At 37.4% G+C, this 24,522-nt stretch overlaps 1 protein-coding gene across 2 annotated transcripts in view; it reads left to right on the top strand.

The window, feature by feature from the left end:
- The window catches only part of LOC126334536 (sorting nexin-14-like), a 212,843-nt gene extending 191,943 nt beyond the window's left edge, over window positions 1–20,900 (top strand). For both annotated transcript variants that reach the window (XM_049996893.1, XM_049996892.1), the window contains one exon: window positions 20,121–20,900. In XM_049996893.1, the coding sequence (XP_049852850.1) occupies window positions 20,121–20,210 (90 nt within the window). In that variant the 3' untranslated portion in view covers window positions 20,211–20,900. The remainder of the gene's footprint in view (window positions 1–20,120) is intronic.
- Window positions 20,901–24,522: the final 3,622 nt, after the last annotated feature.

The raw sequence follows: 24,522 nt of genomic DNA, 5'->3' as shown, positions 1-24,522 counted from the left end.
TATAATCTTGTCATAGTGGTGAATTATAATGAACACAACCAATATTTATGCATAATAAACATAAATATTTAATGATAATATCAGACTTTTCAGTAGGGTCATTGTTAATAAGAATGATATGTGCTGTAATCTCATGAATTATAAATTAAAGAATAATTGCATCTGAGATTAAAGTAGATATTGTTCAAAATGATAAAAAATCATAAAGTTCTCAGTGAATTTCACAAATGACTTCTGAAAACTTGTTGTTGTTGTGGTCTTCAGTCCTGAGACTGGTTTGATGCAGCTCTCCATGCTGCTATGTCCTGTGCAAGCTTCTTCATCTCCCAGCATGTACTGCAGCCTACATTCTTCTGAATCTGTTTAGTGTATTCATCTCTTGGTCTCCCTCTATGATTTTTACCCTCCACGCTGCCCTCCAATACTCAATTGGTGATCCCTTGATGCCTCAGAATGTGTCCTACCAACCGATCCCTTCTTCTAGTCAAGTTGTGCCACAATCTCCTCTTCTCTCCAATCCTATTCAATACCTCCTCATTAGTTATGTGATCTACCCAATTAATCTTCAGCATTCTTCTGTACATGTGTACAATGTAGTTGTAATTTTCCTGCTCACATGTTTTTGTTGTGGTCTTCAGTCCAGAGACTGGTCTGATGCAGCTCTCCATGCTACTCTATCCTGTGCAAGTTTCATCAGCTCCAGTACCTACTGCAACCTACATCCTTCTGAATCTGCTTAGCTCTGCTTAGTGTGTTCATCTCTTGGTCTCCCTCTATGATTTTTACCTCCACACTGCCGTCTAATAATAAATTGGTGATCCCTTGATGCCTCAGAACATGTCCTACCAACCGATCCCTTCTTCCAGTCAAGTTGCGCCACAAATTTCTGTATCCCCCCCAATTCTGTTTAATAGCTCCCCATTAGTTATATGATCTACCCATCTAATCTTCAGTATTCTTCTGTAGCACCACATTTCAAAAGCTATTCTCTTCTTGTCCAAACTGTTAATCGTCCATGTTTCACTTCCATACATGGCTACACTCCATACAAATACTTTTAGAAACGACTTCCTGACATTTAAATCTATACTCGATGTTAACAAATTTCTCTTCTTCAGAAACACTTTCCTTGCCATTGCCAGTCTACATTTTATATCCTCTCTACTTCGCCCATCATCAGTTATTTTGCTCGCCAAATAGCAAACCTCCTTTACTACTTTAAGTGTCTCATTTCCTAAACTGATTCCCTCAGCATCATCCGACTTAATTCGACTACATTCCATTATCCTCGTTTTGCTTTTGTTGATGTTCATCTTATATCCTCCTTTCAAGGCACTGTCCATTCCGTTCAACTGCTCTTCCAAGTCCTTTGCTGTCTCTGACAGAATTACAATGTCATCGGCAAACCTTAACGTTTTTATTTCTTCTCCATGGATTTTAATACCTACTCCGAATTTTTCTTTTGTTTCCTTTATTACTTGCTCAATATACAGACCGAATAACATCGGAGAGAGGCTAGAACCCTGTCTCACTCCTTTCCCAACCACTGCTTCCCTTTCATGCCCCTCTACTCTTATAACTGCCATCTGGTTTCTGCACACATTGTAAATAGCCTTTTGCTCCCTGTATTTTACCCTGCCACCTTCAGAATTTGAAAGAGATTATTCCAGTCAACATTGTCAAAAGCTTTCTCTAAGTCTACAAATGCTAGAAATGTAGGTTTGCCTTTCCTTAATCTAGCTTCTAAAATAAGTCGTAGAGTCAGTATTGCCTCACGTGTTCCCATATTTCTACGGAATCCAAACTGATCTTCCCCGAGGTCAGCTTATACCAGTTTTTCCATTCGTCTGTAAATAATTCGCGTTAGTATTTTTCAGCCGTGACTTATTAAACTGATAGTTCGGTAATTTTCACATCTGTCAGCGCCTGCTTTGTTTGGAATTGGAATTATTATATTCTTCTTGAATATTGAGTTTTCAAATTGTTGTCCTAATTTAGATATCAGAAGACAGGCCAAAAAATAATTCAGTTTCTTGTAGTACATTATGTATTAGTGCTTTGTGTTAAGATACATTCAAAACATTTTTGAAGCTTATGATGTGTCAGAGGGTGATTACAAGCGTAGCAGTGTGTCTCACCTACATCGTATACTTCTTTTTCATACTCATCTGTATGATGATGATGAAGTGCCATGCTTCTTGACAGAGCATAGGGGAACGATGCGGGAGACCCACACCACCATACTAGGCAAGCTCCTAATGGAAATGTTTTGCCGTTGCCTTCCTTTGACCATAATGGTGATGAATGATGATGATGAAGATGACACAACAACACCCAGTCATCACAGGGCAGGTGAAAATCCTTGACCCCGCTGGGAATCGAATTTGGGACCCGGTGCTCGGGAAGCAAGAACGCTACTGCGAGACCACGAGCGGCAGACATTCATCCGTATAAACAGAAACAAACCACTGCACTCCAGAAGCATTCCTTCTGCTAATGTGTACTATGCAGTGTTACATCTGATGGTTATTAAGTCAACTCAGGGAAATTCAGCAGCAAAAGATTTATACCAGTACCTTTCCAGAAGCACAACATGGGTTCATGTACATTCCATGCAATGAAGACTCTGCCTACATGTGACACCTGTCAGTCAGAATATTAAATGGTTCACAGTTTTTTTGCACTTTTTTGCACTTTAGTGTGTGTGTGTGTGTGTGTGTGTGTGTGTGTGTGTGTGTGTGTGTGCGCGCGCGCGAGTATATACCTATCCTTTTTCCCCCTAAGGTAAGTCTTTCCGCTCCTGGGATTGGAATGACTCCTTACCCTCTCCCTTAAAACCCACATACTTTCATCTTTCCTTCTCCTCTCCTCTTTCCTGACGAAGCAACCGCCGGTTGCGAGAGCTCGAAATTTTGTGTGCGTGTTTTTTTATTGTGCCTGTCTACCGGCACTTTCCCGCTTGGTAAGTCTTGAAATCTTTGTTTTTAATATATTTTTTCCATGTGGAAGTTTCTTTCTATTTTATTTACAGACATACTGTGTCGTACAAAGCATTTATTACTCATATTTTGACCCCCACTCCCCATATACCGTGCTGAGGTGGGGTGGCTCAGGTACCTCAGAGATTCAGATACCCATACCATAGGCGTAACAACAATGAAGAGGTGTCTGCAGGGAGGCCAGACAAGCATGTGGTTCCTGAAGAGGGGCAACAGTCTTCATCATTATTTGCAAGGACAACAGTCTGGATGGCTGCCTGAACTTGCTTTATAAAATTAGCCAACATGAGCTTGCTGTGCTGGACCTGTGAACAGCTGAAAGTGAGGGTAAACTAGTCATCATTTTTTTTTTTCAAGTGTGTGTAGTTTTTCTTTATGGTTAAATGATGATGATGTCCTCTTGGGTAAAATTTTCCAGAGAAAATAGTTCCTCATTTGGATCTCTTGGCAGGAGGATATTGTCATCAGGAAAAACAAAAGTGGCATTCCACAAACCAGGACAGATCACTTACTGGGGTAGAAGATGGATGGACAGCATTGAGAGGCAACAGAGAATCAATTAGGTAAAAAGCCATAGCCCAGTAGAAATCATTAAATAAAAGTATGGTTTGAAAAGTTCTCAAAATGGAATAGAAAAAAAATGCATTTACATAGCTGAAACTTTTTTTATTTTTCATTGTAGTCTCCTTGTAGATTAATGCACTTGGTCCAACAGTGTTCCAGTGCCTTGATGCCATATTGAAAATGACTTTCCTCTAGGCCTGTAAAATGATTGTCAACTCCAGCTATCAGTTCTTTGTAAATCTGTCCACAAAAAAAAAAAAAAGTTTTGGGAAGAGACGGAAGTCTTATGGAGTCATATCAGTTGAATAAGTCAGTGTGGCAACAATCCATGCATTAGTTCATTTAATTCTGCTTTGTCCATTCTCCTGTGTTTTTGATCCAGCATCAAGAGCCGCAGCACCCATCTTGAGGATAATTTTTTCATTTGTCATTCTTTTTTTAAAATGTGATATGTCTTTTCAGATGACATCTGCCAAGCGTGACCAATTTCACTCACTTTCAGTCGGCGATCCTTCATGACCATTTTGTGCACTTTTGCAATGATTTCTGGAGTAGTGACACATCTTGGCCGACCACTGCGTGGATCATCATCTAAGCTCTCCCAACCAAATTTAAATTCATTTGTCCACTTGGCAACCGTTTAATATGAAGGAGCAGAGTTCACCAGTGTATTCTGGAAATCAGCACGAGTGTCCTTTGCTTTCATACCTTTCACTACTTAATCACTCTATTCTTTCCATCTTCGCAAATCACTACATACATGGGAACAACAACAGGTCCACGTCTCTTCCAAGAGCACTGACGTGGCTCTTGTTCACAGGCAACAGTCCAATGAATATCATGTGAACAACTCGTTGCACTAGCGCTGACCCCTTATGGTGATTCTGAGAACTTTATGATCCACCCTTGTAACATATGAATTAAAGCACTTAATGAGACAGTAACTTTTAAAGATAGGCTTAATTTTTGGTGAATTCTGCCTTGAGTTAAGTGAAGTTGGCTGCTTACCTCAGTGTCAGAGGGATATGTAGCATGACCGCTGCTGGGTTAGAGAATGTGAGAATGGGAATGCTTGTCTTCCAGTACTGTCAACTCGTACTGAGCAGCTGGTGTGGTATAAATTTTCACACAAAAATAGCATGGAATTGTGAATGTGCGTTACACACAGACAGTCACCCTCAAATGCAAGAAATGTGAAATTAACTTAAGGCTGTTGTAATATAACATAATGAGTACAAGAAAACACATTCAAGATGCTTAGTAAATATTTTTGACCGTGTGTCCTGTTGCATAATGCATTTGAATATAAGAACAATTATTGTTATTAATTATCTGCTCACGCAGCCAACACCACAACCTTTTATCAGGCAATTACAGTGTCACAACTATGGGGTCAGAGAACAGTTGATACGAAGTGTTTTGAGTGGTGACGACATTTAACAATCAGTACTTGAGGGCCAATGACCAGCTTATCACTTCCTTACTATGCTAGTCTGTTGGGGTTCATAACACTCCAGTTTATGTAGGTTACTAGGTAATACTAAGATGAATACACAAACAGCCATAGGTGCTGCTGCATAATGTCGGTATTGGCTCTTGAGCAAAAAAGTTTGACGACCACTGCTGCAGAAGCATATATGATTCTGGGAAACATAGATACCATGCAAAGGAAAGTTAAAGATACCTCTGGGGAAATGAGAAGCAATTTTATGAATATCAAGAGCTCTGATGGAAAGCTAGTACTAAGCAGAAAAGGGAAAGCTGGAAGGTAGAAGGAGTGTATAGAGGGCATCAACAAAAGTGATGAATTTAAGACAATATTATAGAAATGGTAGAGGAAGTAGACAAAGATGAAATGGGAGAAGTAATACTGAGGGAATAATTCGACAGAGCACTGGAAGATTTAAGTCAAAATAAGGCCCGTGAAGTGGATAAGATTCCATCATACATATTGAGATCCTTAGAAGAGCCAACCATGACAGAACTATTCCACGAACTCTGAATATCTGAGACTGTCAAAATACCCTCAGACTTCAAGAAGAATGTTATAATTCCAATTCCAGAGAAAGCAGGTGTTGCAGATGTGAATATTTGTTTAATAAGCCCTGGTTGGAAAATAATGACACATTTTATGTTCAGAGTAATGGAAAATCTGGTAGAAGCTGGCCTTGGGGAATGATAATTGTGGGCTCTGGAGAAATGTAGGAACACACGAAGCAATAGTGACCCTATTACCTTTCTCAGAAGATAGGTTAAAGAAATCCAGATCTACAATTACAGCATTTGTAGATTTAAAGAAAGCTTTTGACAGTTTTGACTGGAAGACATTCATGAAATTCTGAAGGTAGCAGGGATAAAATACAGGGAGCGAAATGTTAATACATGTTGTACAGAAACTAGACTGCAGTTACGAGAGTACAGGGGCCTGAGAAGGGAAGCAGTAGTTGGCAAGGGTTTGAAATATGGCTGCAACCTGTTGCTAACATTATTTAACCCTAGAAACACCAAGGTATTTTAGGTTACACGAAGCACCAACCAAGGGCAAATTTTGCCTGTGTTACAATAAGTTGTAAATCTTGTAATTTGTTTCAATATGTATTTATTTTATGTAATTCTGTTTCCATTGAGATATTAGTTTAACAGGAAATAGTGACAACATAATTGAAAGCTTAATTTTTTAACACTCATAGGGTGAATATAACAACCAAGAATGGTCAAATCTTGGTCAATGAAAGTTTGTGTAAACAAGATAAGGGGGTTTGTAATTGAATACAAAGGCTGTCTAAAGTTTCTATGCACTCTTTGATCTATCAATTGAATAATACAGCTTTGCTATTCAGAGAAAGTTTCAAAAACAGAAATGAAACCACCTGCGAAATACATGTTATTGTCCATTGAAAACTCTCAGAAAACACTTTTCACTTGGAGAGAATATTTTCACTTACAGATGACATTTTCCTCCTGTACACAAAATGGTTGATTCTGAATGAGTCTTACACAGATGGCGCCCACAGCTTCCACATGTTTACTTGGTTTTTGTGATGTTGTATCTTGCTCTCTGGTTACTTGCATTCTTCAAGCATAAGTAGCACCTTGCTTTCCTAGTTGGTTCTTCATTTGCAGCAATTTTGTTTACCTATAGTTTCTTTCCTAGGATCTCTCCCATGTGCAAATAATAGGCAACTGGAGTCCTTTCAAATCCATGGCTCGCTCTTTGACGCATGGTTTCAAAAGTTCGTAGCCTAATTCATGGAGATACAGTTTTCTGGTGTTTGGTTTCCATTCATTCCATTTAGGTGCATTCATCTTGAACAATGTGTATGAGTTAACTGCAGCTATATCAAGTAGGCTGTAGAACATTGACAGTGGCCATCTTCTCGTACCCCTTTTTGTAGAGTATGTCCTAACCATTTGATCTATGGCATCCACTCCTCCCTTAGTGGAATTATAGTACAGGTTTATGTGTGTTTTCTTTTTTGGTGCATCAACTTCTACTCCTGCATTACGATGTTGTGCACACAACATCAACAGATTTTTCTTTGGTTTTTCCTTTGCGATGTAAGAGACGATTATTACTGGTGGCTTCTTAGAAGATGCGAATTTGGAGGAATACAGCTCTCTACCTGTTGTTGTCTTAAGTTCCTGCGGCACATGTTTTCTGTTTGATTTGAGTGTCCCAACCAATCTAAGTTTGTAGTCTTGATAGAGAATCTCCACCAACCCCACAGAAGTGTAGAAGCAGTCAGTTGTGACATCGCAGCCTGAATTCTTTATTGGCTCCACCAGCCTCTTCACAATCTCAAGAGGACCTCGTTCACTGGCAGGTCTACTGTCTTTTCCAGCATACACTTCCATTTTTATTATGTATCTTTCAGTTGCACTACAAAGCATTCTGACTAATATTCCATACTTTCCAGGTTTGTCTTTGAGGAAAACTTTCACAGGACAACAACTTATGAAAAGACACAACATTTCATCAGTTGTATTGTCAGGTCCACTTCTGAAGTACCGTGGGAATATTCCACGCAATACTTCAAATACTTCACGCAGCAGCGCAAATTTGTCACGCACATGTCTTTCTGACCTGGTGCCTTTATCTTCAAACTGAAGAAATTTCAATAGCTGATATGCTCTTGTCTTACCCATAGCTCCTTTATAAATTGCTCTTCCCAATAAATTTGACCATAAATCAGATAAAGAAATATTGGTGTCCTGATAAACTCCCGTTAGAAATAAAATTCCCATCAATGCATATATTTCAGAATCACTAATGGGAGACACGTTTACTCTTTCAGCTTCTTCATTTGTCTGATCAAGTATTTTCCGTACTGATTCAGGAGTGAAATGTTTTTAAAATGATTCTCATATGCTTGTTACTTTTCTACGTCTCAGAGCTTCTGCAAGATACATTCTGTCAGGATTTGTAACATATTTATTTGGAGCGTTACCTGCATGTTTTGTTTCTTCTTCATTGTCCTCTGCTTCTTCATTGGAATCCTTTTCTACTTCTGTATGATCTGACTCAAAATCACTTAAATCTGATAATTCGTCATCAACTAACAGTTGTGCAAGAACTTCTGCGGGTTTCAAGCCTCTATAACTAATCTTACAAAATCAACTTTACAATAAAGGCTTTGCTCTACTGTGACAAACTGCTAATAGAAATAATGGCAAGCCTAAAATCAACAATGAAAGTGAAACTCAACAATTAGATGCTCAACAAACCACTGTAAAACTCATGTTCGAGGTTGCCACATGAATAAAAGAAAGAAAAACGTATGGGCAAATTTTGCCCATGCTTGGTGGTTGTAGGGAAGGTAATAAGAATTATGGTCGCGTGCAGTACCAACCCCAGCCAAAATGTGCCCTTGGGCATAAAATTCGTATTTTCTACCTGCAGTTATAAAAATTTAACCATAGAAACGTACAGCATAGTGTATTACAAGGTAACAGACAAATAGAAAGAAAAAAAAACATAGAAGGATATTTGCCAGAACATTTTTAAAAAATAAAAATGTACGGGCAATTTTTGCTCATGCTTGGTGCTTCTGGGGTTAATCTGTACATTGAGCAAGTAGTAAAGGAAACAAAGAAAATTTGAAGAAGGAATTAGAGTTCAGGTAGAATAAATAAAATCATTGAGGTTTTCCGATGACACTGTAATTCTGCCAAGGACAGCAAAGGACTTTGATGTGCAGGAATGGACAGTGTTTTAAAAAGAGTTAATAAGATGAGTATCAGCAAAAGTAAAACAAGGGAAATTGAATGTAGTCAAATTAAATCAGGCATTGCTGAGGGCATTCGATTAGGAAATGAGATGCCAATAGTAGTATAAGAGATTTGCTATTTGGACAGCAAAATAACTGATTATGGTCAAAATAGGAAAGTTATATTAAAATGCATACTGGCTGTAGCAAAGAAAGTGGTTTTGAAAGAGAGAAATTTATGAACATTGAAAATAAATTTAAGTGTTTCTTCTTCTTCTCCTCTCTGTGTATTAGGCAAATTGCCTATTATGTACTCCAACTGTTTTACAGCTGGGAGGCTAATGGTTCAAATCACCATCCGGATTTAGGATTTCTGTGGTTTCCCTAAATTGGTCCAGACAGATGCAGATCTCCATCACTATAATTTTGTTATGTGAGCTTGTGCTTTGTCTTTAGTGACCTCACTGTCAACGGGACTCAAACCTATCATCTTCTTTCCTTTCTTGTATGACCTTCTTAGATTTCTTCTTCCAGTAAATTTATAATTGTGAGCTCTTACTGTGAGTCTGTCTCCTCCCATATGACCTATAAATTCCTTCACTTTTCTACTACGTTCTTTTTTTAGGTTATATATTCGTAAATGTTTCCTTATATCCTCATTTCTTTTCTGATCTTTTCTTGCACATATTTCAACTCACATTAGAAACCTCATTTCTTGAGCCTGTATTCTACCTTCTTGGTGTCTTGTTTGTTACTCATGCTTCACTCCCACCGGCAAGTGTTGGTACTGCTGTGGTTTTGTAAAACTTGAGCTGAGTTTCTTTCCTGACTTTATTCTGTAAATTTCTTACAAACACTTGACATATGGAAGTAAATTTATATAATTTTTTAGTCACAGCATGATTATATTCACATTTGATGTTGGGTACTAGCTATTTAAAATATTTAACTTATTCTTAAAGACAATTTTTGGTCTTGCTGATTATGTGTCCCGAATTCTATCTACAAACATTTTTAGATTATATTCTGAGACTATCTGTTGCAGCTTATAGAATCCAGTATTTAAGGTTGAGTAACAAGTACACTGTTTTTGTTCTGCTGTTGAACAAAAACAGTGTACTTGTTATTCAATTGTAAATGTGTAATTGTTCTATTCTAATGTCACCATCTGAAAATATTGCTTTTTTAGTCACTTTTCCCACTGGCTGATCACTTCATATATGTATATACAGAGGAGTGTCAGTGAAATACAGCACCCTTGTCTTACCCCTTTGTTGTGTTCATTAGCTTTGTTATTGTTTCCCATATCAGTATGTTTCAGTGTTTGAGTATAGGCCCTCAATAACATATATGAGATGAGATTTATAATATCATTCAGCCATATATTCCACAGTATTTCTCTGTTCACATTATGAAATTTAATTTTCAAAAATTATAAATGCAAGATGGACTTCCCTTTTGAATTCTCGGTTCTTCTCCATAACTTTTTGTAGTATAAAAGCTAATAGTTGATTGTCCCTTTCTAAAACCTGAATATTAGTTTTTCCACAATATTTTGTAGTCTTGCTTTCAGGATTTTGGCATGTATCTTATAAGCTGAGTACAGAAGGCTTATAGCTCTACAGTTATTACATACACTGTATTGCTACTTTTAAAGATGGATTTTTGCCTTTTAGCCAGTCTTTTTGTACCTTCTTACTTCTCCAACATTTGTTAAAAATGTTAAGAAGCCTCAGGTGTAGGAATATTGTTTTATTTTGGAACTCTCCCATTTGGTCCATGTCTGGGAAATAAATAAGTAAATAAATAACAAAAAATGTTTTGCCTCAAGGCAGACTCACGTTTCCTATATTGTTTTTATGAATATTGTTGTTGTTGTTGTTGTTGTTGTTGTTGTTGTTGTTGTTGTGGTCTTCAGTCTGAAGACTGGTTGGCTGTAGTTCCTCACACTATTCTATCCCGTACAAACCTCTTCATCTCCGAATAACTACTGCAACCCATATCTATTTGAACCTACTTACTGGAATCATTTCTTGGTCTCCTTCTGCAATTTTTACCCTCCACACTTCCCTCTAATACTTCCTTGACCTTTCAGAATGCATCGTATCATCTGATCCCTTCTTTCAGTCAAGTTATGTCATAGATTTTTTTTTCTCCGCAGTTCCGTTCAGCCCCTCCTCATTAGTTACATGATCTACCCATCTTTTGTGTTCTTCTGTAACACCATATCGTCGCGTAGAAGAAGGTGTAATTAGATGAATGACGAACACTAACTTCACTTAACAAAGTTTTATTCAGCACTTGCACATACAAGAGCGCGAGCGAACTGCCTCCGGCCACAACACTTACAGTATATATACAGCTACAGAACATTCTAGTACAATGATTCTTGACAATAGTGGATACTTCTAGAATGTACTCGAACTGAATATACAAATTAAAATTGTACAGTCAAGGTGAGTTTTGAACTCACGGCCCTCCTTGCACCAGTTTAGTATCATAACCACTACACCACGTGCTACTCACTTTTTTTACAACCATATTTCAAAAGCTTCTATTCTCATCTTGTCTGAGCTGCTTATTGTCCATGTTTCATTTACATGCAACGCTGCACTCCAGACAAATGCCTTCAGAAAAGACTTCATAACACTTAAATTTTAATTCTGCGCAAAAAAATTTCTCTTCTTAAGAAACAATTTTCTTGTATTGTCATTCTACATTTTATGTCCTCTCTACATCAGCCATCATAAGTTGTTTTACTACACAAATAGTAAAACACATCTACAACTTGTAGTTTCTCATTTCATAATCTAATTATCTCAGCATCAAGTGATTTAATTCAACTACGCCTACATTCCATTACCTTTGCTTTGCTTTTGTTTATGTTGAGCTTATATCCTCCTTTCAGTACTCTGTACATTCCATTTAACTACATTTCCAAGTCCGTTGTCTCTGCCAGAATTACAATGTCAACAGCAAACCTCAAAGTATTTATTTCTTCTTCCTGAAGTTAAATTCCACTTCCAAATTTTTCATTGCTTTTCTCCTCAGCTAGCTCAAGGTACACATTAAATAATATTGAGGACAGGCTACAACACTGCCTCACTTCCTTGTTAACCATTGCTTCCCTTTCATGTCCTTTAATATTTATAACTGCCACTCAGCTTGTTTACAAGTTGCATATAGCCTTTTGCTCCCTGTATTGTACCCATGCTGCCTTCAGATATTTAAAGATTATATGCCAGTCAACATTGTCAAAAGTTTTCTCCAAATCTATAAATACTGTAAAGGTAGGTTTGCCTTACCTTAACCTGTCTTTTAAGATAAGTCATGGTGTCAGTATTGCCTCACGTGTTCCATCATTTCTCTGGAATCCAAACTGATCTTCCTAAAAGTTGGCTTCTACCCTTCTATCAGTTTCTCCATTCTTCTGTAAATAAACTGTGTCTGTGGTTTGCAACCATGGCTCATTAAACTGATAGTTGGTAGTATTCACACGGGTCAACACCTGCCTCCTTTGAAATGAGAATTACTACATTCGTCTTGAAGTTACAATATTCATTCCAGCTTGCAGCTTCCATTCTTTGCTAGGTACTGGTTTTCCAACTGATCATCTTGATATTCATACAGCTGCTTCTCTTTTCCCCAAAGATCTCTCTAATTTCCCTAAAGGCAGCATCTGCCTTTCCCTAGTCAGGCACATATCTACAACAATACATTTGTTCTCTAGCCATTCCTGTGTAACCATTGTGCACTTTCTATCACTCTCCTTATTTAGATAATTCTGTTCATTTTTGCCTGCTTCTTTTGCTCCTTTTTGTATTTTATCCTTTAACCAATTAAATTCAATATCTCCTGTGGTATGCAACAATTTCTACTAGGTCTAGTCTTTTTACCTCTTTGATCTTTGCTTTCTTCACTATTTCATCTCTCATCATGTAGAAATAACACTCTATATTTCCACAGTTGTATTTTAATGCAATATAAACTATTGGCATTCTTCTTCTTTGTAACTTTTAGAGCTTCCATCAGTTAACGTATATCACTATCATCCAGGTCTTTCATGTCAATTAGTTCAGCTAATGTCTGAATTTCACTATTATCACACCATAATTTTTTTATAGTGGTCTGTCCATCCCTCATCTCCTGTATTATTGACAAATGTACTATCCTTTTCTTGTGCACTGAGTTTGTTAATCACTTTAAACCGATTATATTGTTAATAAAGCATTCCCATGATTCTGCGTATAGTTTACAGGTTAAGTGTTTCACATTACATTTTTCCTCCTTATATGCATTATAGCTTTTATTTGTGAGATTATTTATGTACAGGTTGAAAGTTTCTTGTTTTTCTTTTATTGCCGATTCCATTTCTTGTTTCCAAATCCTTACTACTCATTATTTCCTGTGTTCCCATTTCTTCCCCTGTACCTCATTAGTTACAGTTGTTTTAAGTTTTTTGATTCTTCTTCCAAGTCTTGTACCATTTCCAAATTTGCTAATGTTTTTATCATCTGAGTTTGGTATAGATCTCTCATACTGCTATCTTCCAAAAGGTACACCTTAAAAACTTGTTGTTCCTTTAGTTCCCTAGTTGCTTTCTTTGATTTTCTCCACTTCACGTAGATGTCAGTTATTGACACTGATAAGAAGTAATCTAATCCAATATCTTCTTCTTGATAAACTGTGGTATCTCTAACTTTTTCAGGAAATTTCTCATTTATTATTGTATAACATATAATAGATGTATATAGTGTTGCTAGTCAGGTAAATTTGTATATGTCTTTCTTCCTAAATAAGCTGTTGGTCATATTTGGATGATTAAAGGAAGCAGAGCTTGTAGCTTTTTATTTACATGTGTTTTCTCCAAATGTGCCTGATATTTTTGGAATTGGTATATTTCCAATTGTAGCATTGAGATATCTCATGAATACAATTGATTTTTATTGTATCTGTTTAATGTCATTTGTGATTGTTTATCCAAGGTTTTGCACTTGTCAGTTTTGCACTCTTCAGGGACATACAACACTATTATTGTTAAGAATTCTCTTGGACCTTTCATTCCTATCAGCAACCCGCTTTCATTTACTTATTCATTATTCAGTATTTCATCTTATAATTTTCTTTGAATATAGACGGCAACACCTTTTCTTGCTCTCTACTCCTATTGTGCTCCACTGTAGGTCATTGTATAGTCATCTACATATTTCCACATTTTCTCCTTTGTGTCTGCAATTGCCAAAAAATCTGTTTCCTTTTCATTCAAATGTTTATCTAATTCAGTGTCCTGTCCTTAAGAGCAATTCCCCTAATGTTCCAGCTGCAACTTTCCAAGTTTCATTAAACCATTTCCTCTTATTCCGATTATTGCTCATATCATATCGCAGTAATCTGTCTCCTCTTTCTGAGGCTGATTGAGTGCTGTAAATATGTTTATTGAGTCCCTGAATGGGACATTGGCCCATCACATATAAGACTGGTGAGGGGGCTGCTATCTCTGAAATTTACCAGCCACTGCTTGTAACTCAACTGGGTGAGCATGGTACAGCATTGCTGTGCACTTGATGCTATGGTTATACAACCAATACTTGCTCGACAGAGCCTCACCTGCAAGGCAGTGTACACCCTGTGCAGGTGAGGTTGACATCTGGATGAGAGAATCCTGTTCGCATCATCAACACATTTAATTAATAGGAAGTCTTTCATGAAGTTATTTGTTTGGAGTGTAGCCTTGTTTAAAAGTGAATGATTAGCAGTCTTATTATTATTATTTCAACAAATATGGAAGTTAAAGAAATTTTCCACATAGTGGAAATCTTTGTGTGTGCCCAATAAGAAAATGTGATTATGTTTCAGAGAATGATTGAAGGGGGCTCATATAATACCTGCTGCCATATTCAGTATGGACATGAGATCGGCAGCTGTTTCTAAGACCATTAAAAATTGGAGGTGGTGGGAAAATCTGCAGTTGGTAGGGATAAGATGTGCACTGTTTGTTGCCCACTCAATTGATTTTTCATAGGTTTTATTCTGACGGATCAAAGTCGATACTCAACATTAGAACTAATGATAAAATCTGAACCAGCATTCAGCTGTATCTTGTCAGGGAGGTTCATTGCAGTCCCCCTTGCTAATTTGTGAAAGCTGCAGTGTGCGGCAGACAACCATCCTCATTATGAAGAAGAATGTGTGATGCAAAAAACAAAATTGTGTGTGCTTCCAGCTCTAGATTGAGCAGAAACTTTTATAGCATATGAATTGAATACTCGGGAATAACTACTTTGATATTACTAAAATAAGTGTTATGTGTAGAAAGTACGAAATTATGCTTTTTTAACTTAAATCCAGTATTACTCTATCAAATTTTTGCCAATGTTGGTTTGCCCAGTATATTTGACATAACATAATAGGAAACTTCTGTTAAATGTTGCCTTTTGTCAAATTTATTTAATTAAATCAAACAGTGGAAAATCCAGAATGGAATATAACAATATTAGAGAAGGAAAGTTGCTACTCACCATATATCGGAGATGCTGAGTCGCGATAGCCACAGCAAAAAGATTCACACAATTATAGCTTTCAGCCATTAAATCAGCAGTAGACACACATACACACACATGCACACAAACCCAACTCACACACACGTTTGCAGTCTCAGGCAACTGAAACCACACTGTTGTGTGTGTGTGTGTGTGTGTGTGTGTGCTGTTGACAAAGGCCGTAAGGGCGAAAAGCTATAATTGAGTGAATCTTTTTGTTGTGCCTATCACAGCTCAGCGTCTCTGCAATGTGGTGAGTAGCAACTTTCCTTCTCTAATATTATTTAATTAAACCTGTCTTCTGGCCCCAGATTTGATCAAAGAAAGTGATCGTCTTCTGTTTACTGCAAGGACAAACTTAACTTCATTAGTTAAATGTTATTATTTATTTGTTTATTTTGCCTCCAGCAGCTAATGGCCACTTAGCCAGTTAAATATACATGCAGTACAAAACATAAATTGAAGACATAATAGTAATACAACAAAGGGCTTCAGAAGCTTGCTGTTGATTGATATCCACGTAAGATATTTTACCATATGTTTTAGTCTCTACTGGAATAATGAAATGTAAATTGCTATTCCCATATTGCTAGAACATTATTGCTACAGTCTCTAACTTCTACAAATTTTAAACAGACACTGGCGACTTAAAAAGATTCAAGCCCCTATCGAGTCAAACTATCCGAAAATAAGTGCACAGTATAGTCTATATTTAAAGTTTTCTATCAAAATAAATGCAATTTTCCAAGTTGCCTCAGAGGAAAAGTTTTAACAAATAAACAGAGCTATACAGCTAATGCTCATTTTCATTTTGTATGCATCACAAGCTTAAAACAACTTCATTTAATAGGTAGACACTGTCGTGTACATTAGCTCAAGAACTTTTTGATAGCACTGCTAAATACGATTTTACCTACCATGCCTACTATTCAACAAAGCTAGGAAATAAGTCAAACCTTGGCACCATCAGTCTTGGAATCTTGCTAGGTAGTTGTCAAACAAATGCTGTCAGAGGACCTTCACTTCTGTCTCTAACTTAGGTTCATGCAAACGTAATTTCTGAAAATACTGTTGATTTGTACTGTAAGGTGATAACAAGTGCCACTTCTTTGTTTTGCAATGGTGAGCTGCCTCTGTCTTCTTTGCCTTGTCTTTTGATGACAGCCAGAATAGTCAAATAAAAATTTTCATTCTGGCATAAATTTTTATTATTTCTGGGTGAACAGTGGGGAAACGCTCAGAAAGTATAGCACACAGGTTCTTAATGGTGCCACTTTTCCTGGACAAATTGTTGTGTCCATGGATCTGGGAAAAAATTACTTCAAGTTTGCTAGCTGTTTCAAGCCAACTTTTTGAGGGTACAAAGAAATCCATGCAAGAAATTATGCCCAGCCATCCACTTAATGTGTCCTCTGGCTTCATGAGTAATTTGCCAGTGGATGTGACCAGTGATCTGTCATGCTGTCTGCTCCAGTATGGTATGTATCCAGTAAGATAATTGAATTCTTCGACACTGCAGTCAGAAGCCAATCTGCAACTGCGAGATCTAGGTCTTCGCTCTCCTTCTGTCCTTGAGCCATTGCCAACGCCTCAGACATACCTGGCAGGATGCTGCCAAACACTGTTGCAGCCACAAATCTTCTTTCCTCACCTGGCTCAACAGATAATGCATTTGAAAGAGGTATACAGCAGGTGTCTGCTCCCAACAACGGTCTTATCCAGCTCTTTAGCACAACTGGCGATGGATCATCATAAAAATGTTCAGGGCCTCTTGAAAGGGAAAATTCTCCAGACAGGCCCAGAAGTAACGGAACAGTTTTGAAGGTGCTTTGAAGAGCCAACGTGCAAGTTCTCGCAGCATTTATAAAATTTATGTAGTCATTGTTCTTGGGCCTGTAGCAAATCCACAGGCTAGTGGTTTATTACTTTTGTGAATCCTTGAACTGAGCACACTGAAGAACTCATCTGCCATCAGTATGAAATCATTGGTGTGTCCTTCTTCAGGCATTAAATAGCGAATTGCCTGTTCAGTTGTTTGAGATAGTAGTTGAGCTGCTGGGCCCACTTGCTGTTGTTCTGTGCCCTTCACTGTAATTTGTTACTAAGATAACTAACATTATATTTTTATCTCACCACTATCCAAAATGAACAGTTTCTCGAACATGGCTTTTGGAACCGCCTTGTTTTCCAGCGTAATGCCTTGATCAAATAAATGGATCCTCAAGAGTTTTAGCAAATGTGGGATTCCAGCAAAGACCCACAAACACTTCAGATGATCACTTGGGTGCAGAAATAAGTGTTTTTGTGAGTAATGCCAAACTCTTTCCAGACAGAAGTAGTCTTTGCACCCATGTCTGCTACTACAGCCATGACATCAAAGAAAATACTGGCCAAGGAAACAATTATTTTGGTCAAGAGTGCCACTGTCATTTGAATATCAAAATTGAAGTTGATAGGATGCTTCCAGGTCACAAACAACACTCACACTGTAAAATGAGGACATTTCTGTGGGGTCTAAGTATCCTGTCATCAAATGACAATACACAAATACATTCCCTGTCAGTCAGTATTCCAGCCTGCAATTTCATCATCACTAAAACATCGTTCAAAATTAGCACTACTACTGCAAGGGAAATTACATGATGGAAATGCATCACTCTTCAACACTTATTTCCACGGTAAATTTAGCAGTTCCAAACACAATTCTGTGCCATAATCAGTGTCTTTAAATTGATGAGAACATATTCTATCATATGCAACATTCATGGCATCTTTTCTGTGGAATGTCAACAGCATGAAGCATGCTGTTGAAATGCATGAAGCATAGGTTCCATCCTTTTGTGTTGCAGTTGTTAGAATTACAGTCAATGACAGTACAACCTGGCATTGTGTGCACACACTAAAATCACTTCCAGTTGCAAATCACTCCCTAGATGAAAGTAACAACACAAAAATGACAGCACTCACAAAAAAGCACAGCCTCCAACCTACAAGTATGGGCACAATGACAGAAACATACTTGCTTCTGCACAGTGCTTTCTGCGCCCCCCCCCCCCCCCCCCCCCCCGGTGGTATAATCACAGTGTAGCTGTAGTGAATACAACTGCAAAGCATGGTAACAAGTCTTCATTGGCCATTCTGAAAGAAATTTGACAAAATATTTGATAACAATGTAATACCCTTTTTTGCTCCATTACAAAGATCTTTGTAAAAGAAATATGATATACATTCAGTCAAATGTCTTTCTCAGAAAAATTTGATAGTTTAATACCACCCTAAGGGAATGTTTAAAGAAATGTACTTTTCTTAAAAATTCTAACTGTACACTGAATTGGGACCAAACTACTTTTAAAGTTATATTTTACTAGTCAAGCTTTCCAAATTCACAGTGCATAAATTGCGAACAACCGAGATCAAGCAGAAATCCTGCCCAAAAACAAAGCTTTAATTTATTATAAAGATACAACTCTTTACAGAGTTCTTGAAGTTAACCTTCCTGAGAAGTTAAAATGGTGTACTGGACTGGGGCAGAAACCCAGACCTTTGCCTCTTGCCAGAATCACGTCCGGGAACATTTAAAGGACCAACTCAAAGTTTCATTCCTGAATTACCTCTCTAGTGGTTGAGACAGTAACATACTACCTGTTAAAGGCAGGTACCAGATTCAAGTCCTAGACCGACAGACAGTTTTAACTTCTCAGGCAGCTTTACTTAAAGTCCCGCATCACTGTAGAGCAGAAGTTTTTATCTAATTGTTCATAAATTTATAATTAGTAATAAGTCTTTGGTCAATTCCCAAGTATATATGTAGCCAAGTCATTTTTCCACCTAACTAATTTTTCACGCCATCTTCTCACACATTCTACAAAATTAACATATTTCTATATTTTCGTACACTAGAGTTGTGAACAATAGAATCTGTACTTACAAGTAGACAATTTTTCTGCACCTCTTACAAATATGTTAACACCAATAAGTATAATAAAAATTGTGATTTTTTGCATATATTAAAACTTAATGCTTCAAAGCAAAGCATAAAACTGTGAATACTCAGCAACAGGCCTTCTGCTTGTGTAACGTGTCATGTACAAAGCAAGCGCATAAATCAATAAATAAATGTACTATACTGAAAATGTTTTGTGTTGATCAGTAATCGCAGATATATTTCACTAACAACGGGGCACACCTTTATGCTGAAAGCTGACAATAATCGTAATCACCACCACCACCACCACCACCTTCTTGTTCATGTTCTTCTTCTTCATCCTTTTATTCATATTATTGGAACACAAGCCTCTCTATCTTCTCCGGTTCGCACACCACCCCTCTGTTACTATTCTGGACCAGTCTTCTCCTCTCTTCTGAATGTTGCCTTCCACTCCTTTTAGCTACTTGTCCTTGTCTCCCCCATTCTCTTCATATGCCCATTATATGTGATTCTAAATTCCTCAATTTTCTCTTGTTCGAGTTCCTAGTGTGTTAACTCCAAAATCTTTTCGTTTCATCATTACTTGCTTTTATGTGGGATTCCTTCTGTTTGTTGTACTTTTCTTGGTTTGCCAGCTTTGATTCTTTTCTCTTTTACTTTGCATTACATTTTTCCAGAACACTGTTTTCACAGTTTACCTGCAGACATTTTTCTCTCCCCTTTTATTCATTCCACTACTAACATTCATTTTCTGCTCAATCACTTTTGTAGATATGTGTGTCCATATGTCCACTCCCCCTTTTTTAAATTAAAAAAAACCATTGCTTATATCCTCTCTGTCAGTCTACAGTGTTTTAAATAATAAACTATTATTTTATTGCAGCTTGCATATACTCTTCTGGATATTGTTGCTTTAGAGCTATTTCCTGAATGCCTGACTGGAGAGCTGTCACCTCAACCTATGGAAAAATAAATATCACAAGTATATTGAATGAAACATTCCACTTTCTGAGACTGCTCATTTTGTTGTTGGTGACTACAAATGTACCTTTGAAAGGTAATCAGAAGTGTTGCATTTTCCATGCAAAACAATACTCAGATGATGTGAAAACAATGTTCTTTTGCATTTTCTGTCATATAATTAAATACTATAGTTCCTTGCCATTTGGATGAGTATCAGTTTACGTTTATTTTGTTGACAAGTACCTACACACCAAAGTTTTGGAAGCATTTATATTTCAGACTGGTTGTTATTATTGTTATATATTTGCAGAGAGAATATTTGTTGTTATAATAGTGTTAATCATAATGTTCCAGAAACAGTTGATCTTAAAAATTGCTGTAAAAGGCATACTATTGAATTAAGTTTGAGCTTTTTACATCCAAAATTTGTTATTTATTACTGTTTTATGTACAGCTCATACCTACTTAAAAATATCAGTTTCTTGGAAAATCTAGCTCTTTATATAGTTTTTATATGAATATCTCATTTTGTTTCATGCAGATATTTATTGACTGTATAGGAAGTTATTTTTTAAAAAAATATTTGTTACCCTCTGACCCTGAGTCCGCTATTTCTGCATTTTTCCATTTCTACTTTGTGAAATTAGAAAGTAGTTATATAAAAAAATTATCTTCAATAAAACTGAACTTTTATTTTTTACTCATCAATTTTTATTTTCTAATTTCCCATATTAGGTTTTGCATATACACATAGGAAAGAGAGGAAGGAATAAGGGTTAGTGTGTGTTTCAGTACTTTAATCAGAATTTTTTATTTAATGGGTTCTGCCATGTGATATCTTCCTTAAACAACCCCAAAATCACATATATAGTGTCCTCAATGACTAACAGAAACTCTTCAGAGCATCTAAATTACTGAATGAGAAAGTTTAGTGTACCGGTATTCATTATTCCACTGATATCACAGTGTGGACTGTTATAAAATGTCTAGAATTCTGGAATTGTGAGAGAAAATTCTGGTTCCAGAAAGATACATTAATGATAGTGAGATGCAACATAATTTTAAACAGAGGCAATCAGCAATAATACTTCTGAGAAAAAGAAAACTTAATACGAAAATATGATAGTGGAAAATCCTATATGAAATAGAAATATTGGAAGAAAAAACTTCCAGGTGGATAAGTTACTTCATCCCTAAGGTTATGCATATGTTCAGCATTATTTGAGCTATTGTGTTGTCTGTGTGAGGGACATTAAAGTTGTACCTGAACAATCCAATCATTGCAGTGATTGGCTATGGATATTCGGTTAGTTTGATTAGGGTTGGCTAGCACAAAATTTATGGATCAATTTAAAAGCTGAATTTTGTAATACAGTACCAGAATTTAATGGAGTTCTGTCACCAGAACAGTAAGGAAATTCAGCAAAAACTTTACTGTTAACAAACACTTGTAAAATACATTGCAGGCATTGAAGGAATCTCGGACAGGAAGGAATCTCGCTTGGTGTGCATCCGCACTGAAGAGATCATTGGCTATCTTCACTGTAATTGTATATATGTGGTGTCTGTTCTTTTGGATGCATCCGAATTAATACGCGCGCGCACACACACACACACACACACACACACACACACACACACACACACACACACACACACACACACAGCAAGGAAGGCCAGTGATCTCTTCAGTGCACGTGCACATCAGACTCGAAACGTTAAGGGAATCAGTGCAATGCCATGAGTAATGAGAATAATGGGCAAGGGGCATACCTTTGTTTATAACTTTCCCCAACCTGACTCCAAGGAAGAAACTAATAGTTTCAAAAGCTAGGATAATATCATCACTTTTGTATGGGGTATCCCCTTTATCTTGGCACCTTTGAATAACTTTTTGTCCAAAAGTAAAATTTAAAAAAATGTATCAAGCAAATGTTGTTTAGCTACCAGAAGACCATTGAGCACCAGGGTTGTCTTTCTTATAACTATTTTCATTGGAAACGTATGAAGAGCAGTAAGTCCTTTTAAGGTCTACCCGGTTAGCTGAGCGATGTAACGCATGGCTTTCCGGAGTATGAAGGAGCGCCTGGTCCCCGGCACGAATCCACCCAGTGGACTTGTATAAAGGTCCAGTGAGCCGGCCAGTCTGTGGATGGTTTTTAGGTGCTTTTCCATCTGCCTCGGCGAATGTGGGCTGGTTCCCCTTATTCTGCCTCAGCTACACTATGTTGGCGATTGGTGCGCAAACCAGTTCTCCACATACACTTACACCACCATTACTCCACCACACAAACATAGGGGCTACACTCGTCTTGTGTGAGATGTTCCCTGGGGGAGGGGGGGGGGGGGGTGGTCCGCAGGGGGCCGAACCCCACAATAAGCCTGGGTTTGGTGTGGGGCGGCGGAGGGGTGAAGTGGACCGCAGTAATCGTCGTGGGGTTGTGGACCACTGCAGCTGTGGCGGAGATGGAGCCTCTCTGTCATTTCTAGGTCCCCGGTTAACATATAATGTACAACAAGTCTTTTTAAAGTAGCATCCTGGTACTTCCTCTACCCAAGAACTGTTCTGTAGTGTATCGCAGCATACCGTTCATATAAACACTGTAGTGACACATCCCATTTCTTGAATGAGAAGTATCACCTCCTAAAGTACAAATGTCAGAGAAAAGATGTTCTTGATTAAGAGTAGTTGATAAGTGGTGAGCACCCCACTGTTGGGAGGTGTTTTAAATCATAGATGCTCATACCACAGCTAATGATCCAGTGACTGTACGGCAGTGGGACGCAGTCAGACAACCTTACCTGCTGAGGTGGAGATAGGAGTTATACAGACCGGGCAGCACAGAAGAAAGAGCTCCATGAAATCTAAGAACAAGAAACGTCAAAGACAAGAAATGTATTGTAATTGTTAATTATCAAGTTGAATATCAGATCTGTTACATGTGTAGTACAGAGAGGCAGTATACAAGTTGGTAGCTGTCCTCATTTATCATATATTGAGTTGTAATTTTGAAGATAATATAAGAAAGTGAATTGAAACTCACTTCTTATTTATGTGGTGGAGTAAATGAGGAGTTAATTTTCAGCAGCTTTATCTGCAGCCTGTTAAGGATACAAAGTCTAAGCCAGGTTGGAGGAAGAAGCACACAGATTCAGGACTCAGACAAGCTGGACCCCGATTAATAATACTTAACAGCAATTGAACATATAGTAAACAACATTTATTATATATAAAAGGAGTGTTCAGATGGCAACTTATTTAAGTGTTTGGTGCATGAGGTGAAGTATAACATACCAACACACAGCCCGAGGCTGACAAGAAAGAAGCAGCTACAATTGTACATCCCTTTGTGTCAACCCAAACAATGTTAGCAACAGAAAACGATTGACATCCTGGTCAAAGGGTCATGATTCAGCACATATCGAATTGGATATAGAAAATTGAACTTTTACTCTTCAACTTTTCTGCCCACTCCAGGGGCTACATGTTTACTTCCAATTACGTTTCCATGATACCTTCAAACTACAAAAAGCATACTGACCTCTTACTTGCTTCTGGTTTCCTACAAGTAAGACAGATATGTAGGTAGTGAGTATACTCCATTCCTGGTTACACTTATCGTCCTTAAAAATTATGTACCAACCCAACCACACATTTAATCAATCATCACTGTAAAGTATACATATCTCTGTATAAAACTATTTGTTACCATTCAATAAGAAAATTTAAGAAAAACCTGCAAGTTTACTGTGTCATGTCACCACGCTCTCTGTAAAGACCTTAGGCTAAACAAGACAGTACATTCTATTTTGCTAATAAGGCCCCTTTACTTTACTGCTGTTAACTTAGGAGTTAGTGGTCTATTACCGCCTGAATGCTTCATTGCTCCTTGCACTATATTTGTGTACTTAATACTCTTGTGATCAGTAATAGTTCACAATTGTACATTGTACTCACATAAACAGTCAAATGAAGGTTGACTGAATGACCAACGTGCATTTTCCATGTATTTCCATTTGTTTATTGTCAACTGCAGCAAGGAGATGTGTTATCTTACCCTGATTATCAGCACTGTGTGTAGTACACACAGTCAAAGGTCAGTTTGGGGTTACAGTATTAATAACGTTATTTTTACATGAATGGTACATTGAGCTACATTACTGAACAGTTGTTGAGGAGAGGGAGTGTATTAAAAAAAAATTGGTGTTCATTTCTTGATAATGATGATGAACAAAGTTACAAGAAAAGCAGTCATGCTAGGTAATGTCCTGGTAGCTAAATAACATTTCCTTGATACATTTTTTTTTTAAATTTTTCCTCT

Source organism: Schistocerca gregaria, chromosome 2, assembly GCF_023897955.1.
Source record: "Schistocerca gregaria isolate iqSchGreg1 chromosome 2, iqSchGreg1.2, whole genome shotgun sequence".
Classification (NCBI taxonomy): domain Eukaryota; kingdom Metazoa; phylum Arthropoda; class Insecta; order Orthoptera; family Acrididae; genus Schistocerca; species Schistocerca gregaria.
Note: the sequence above shows the minus strand (reverse complement) of the source record. Positions and strands in the feature narration are given on the sequence as shown.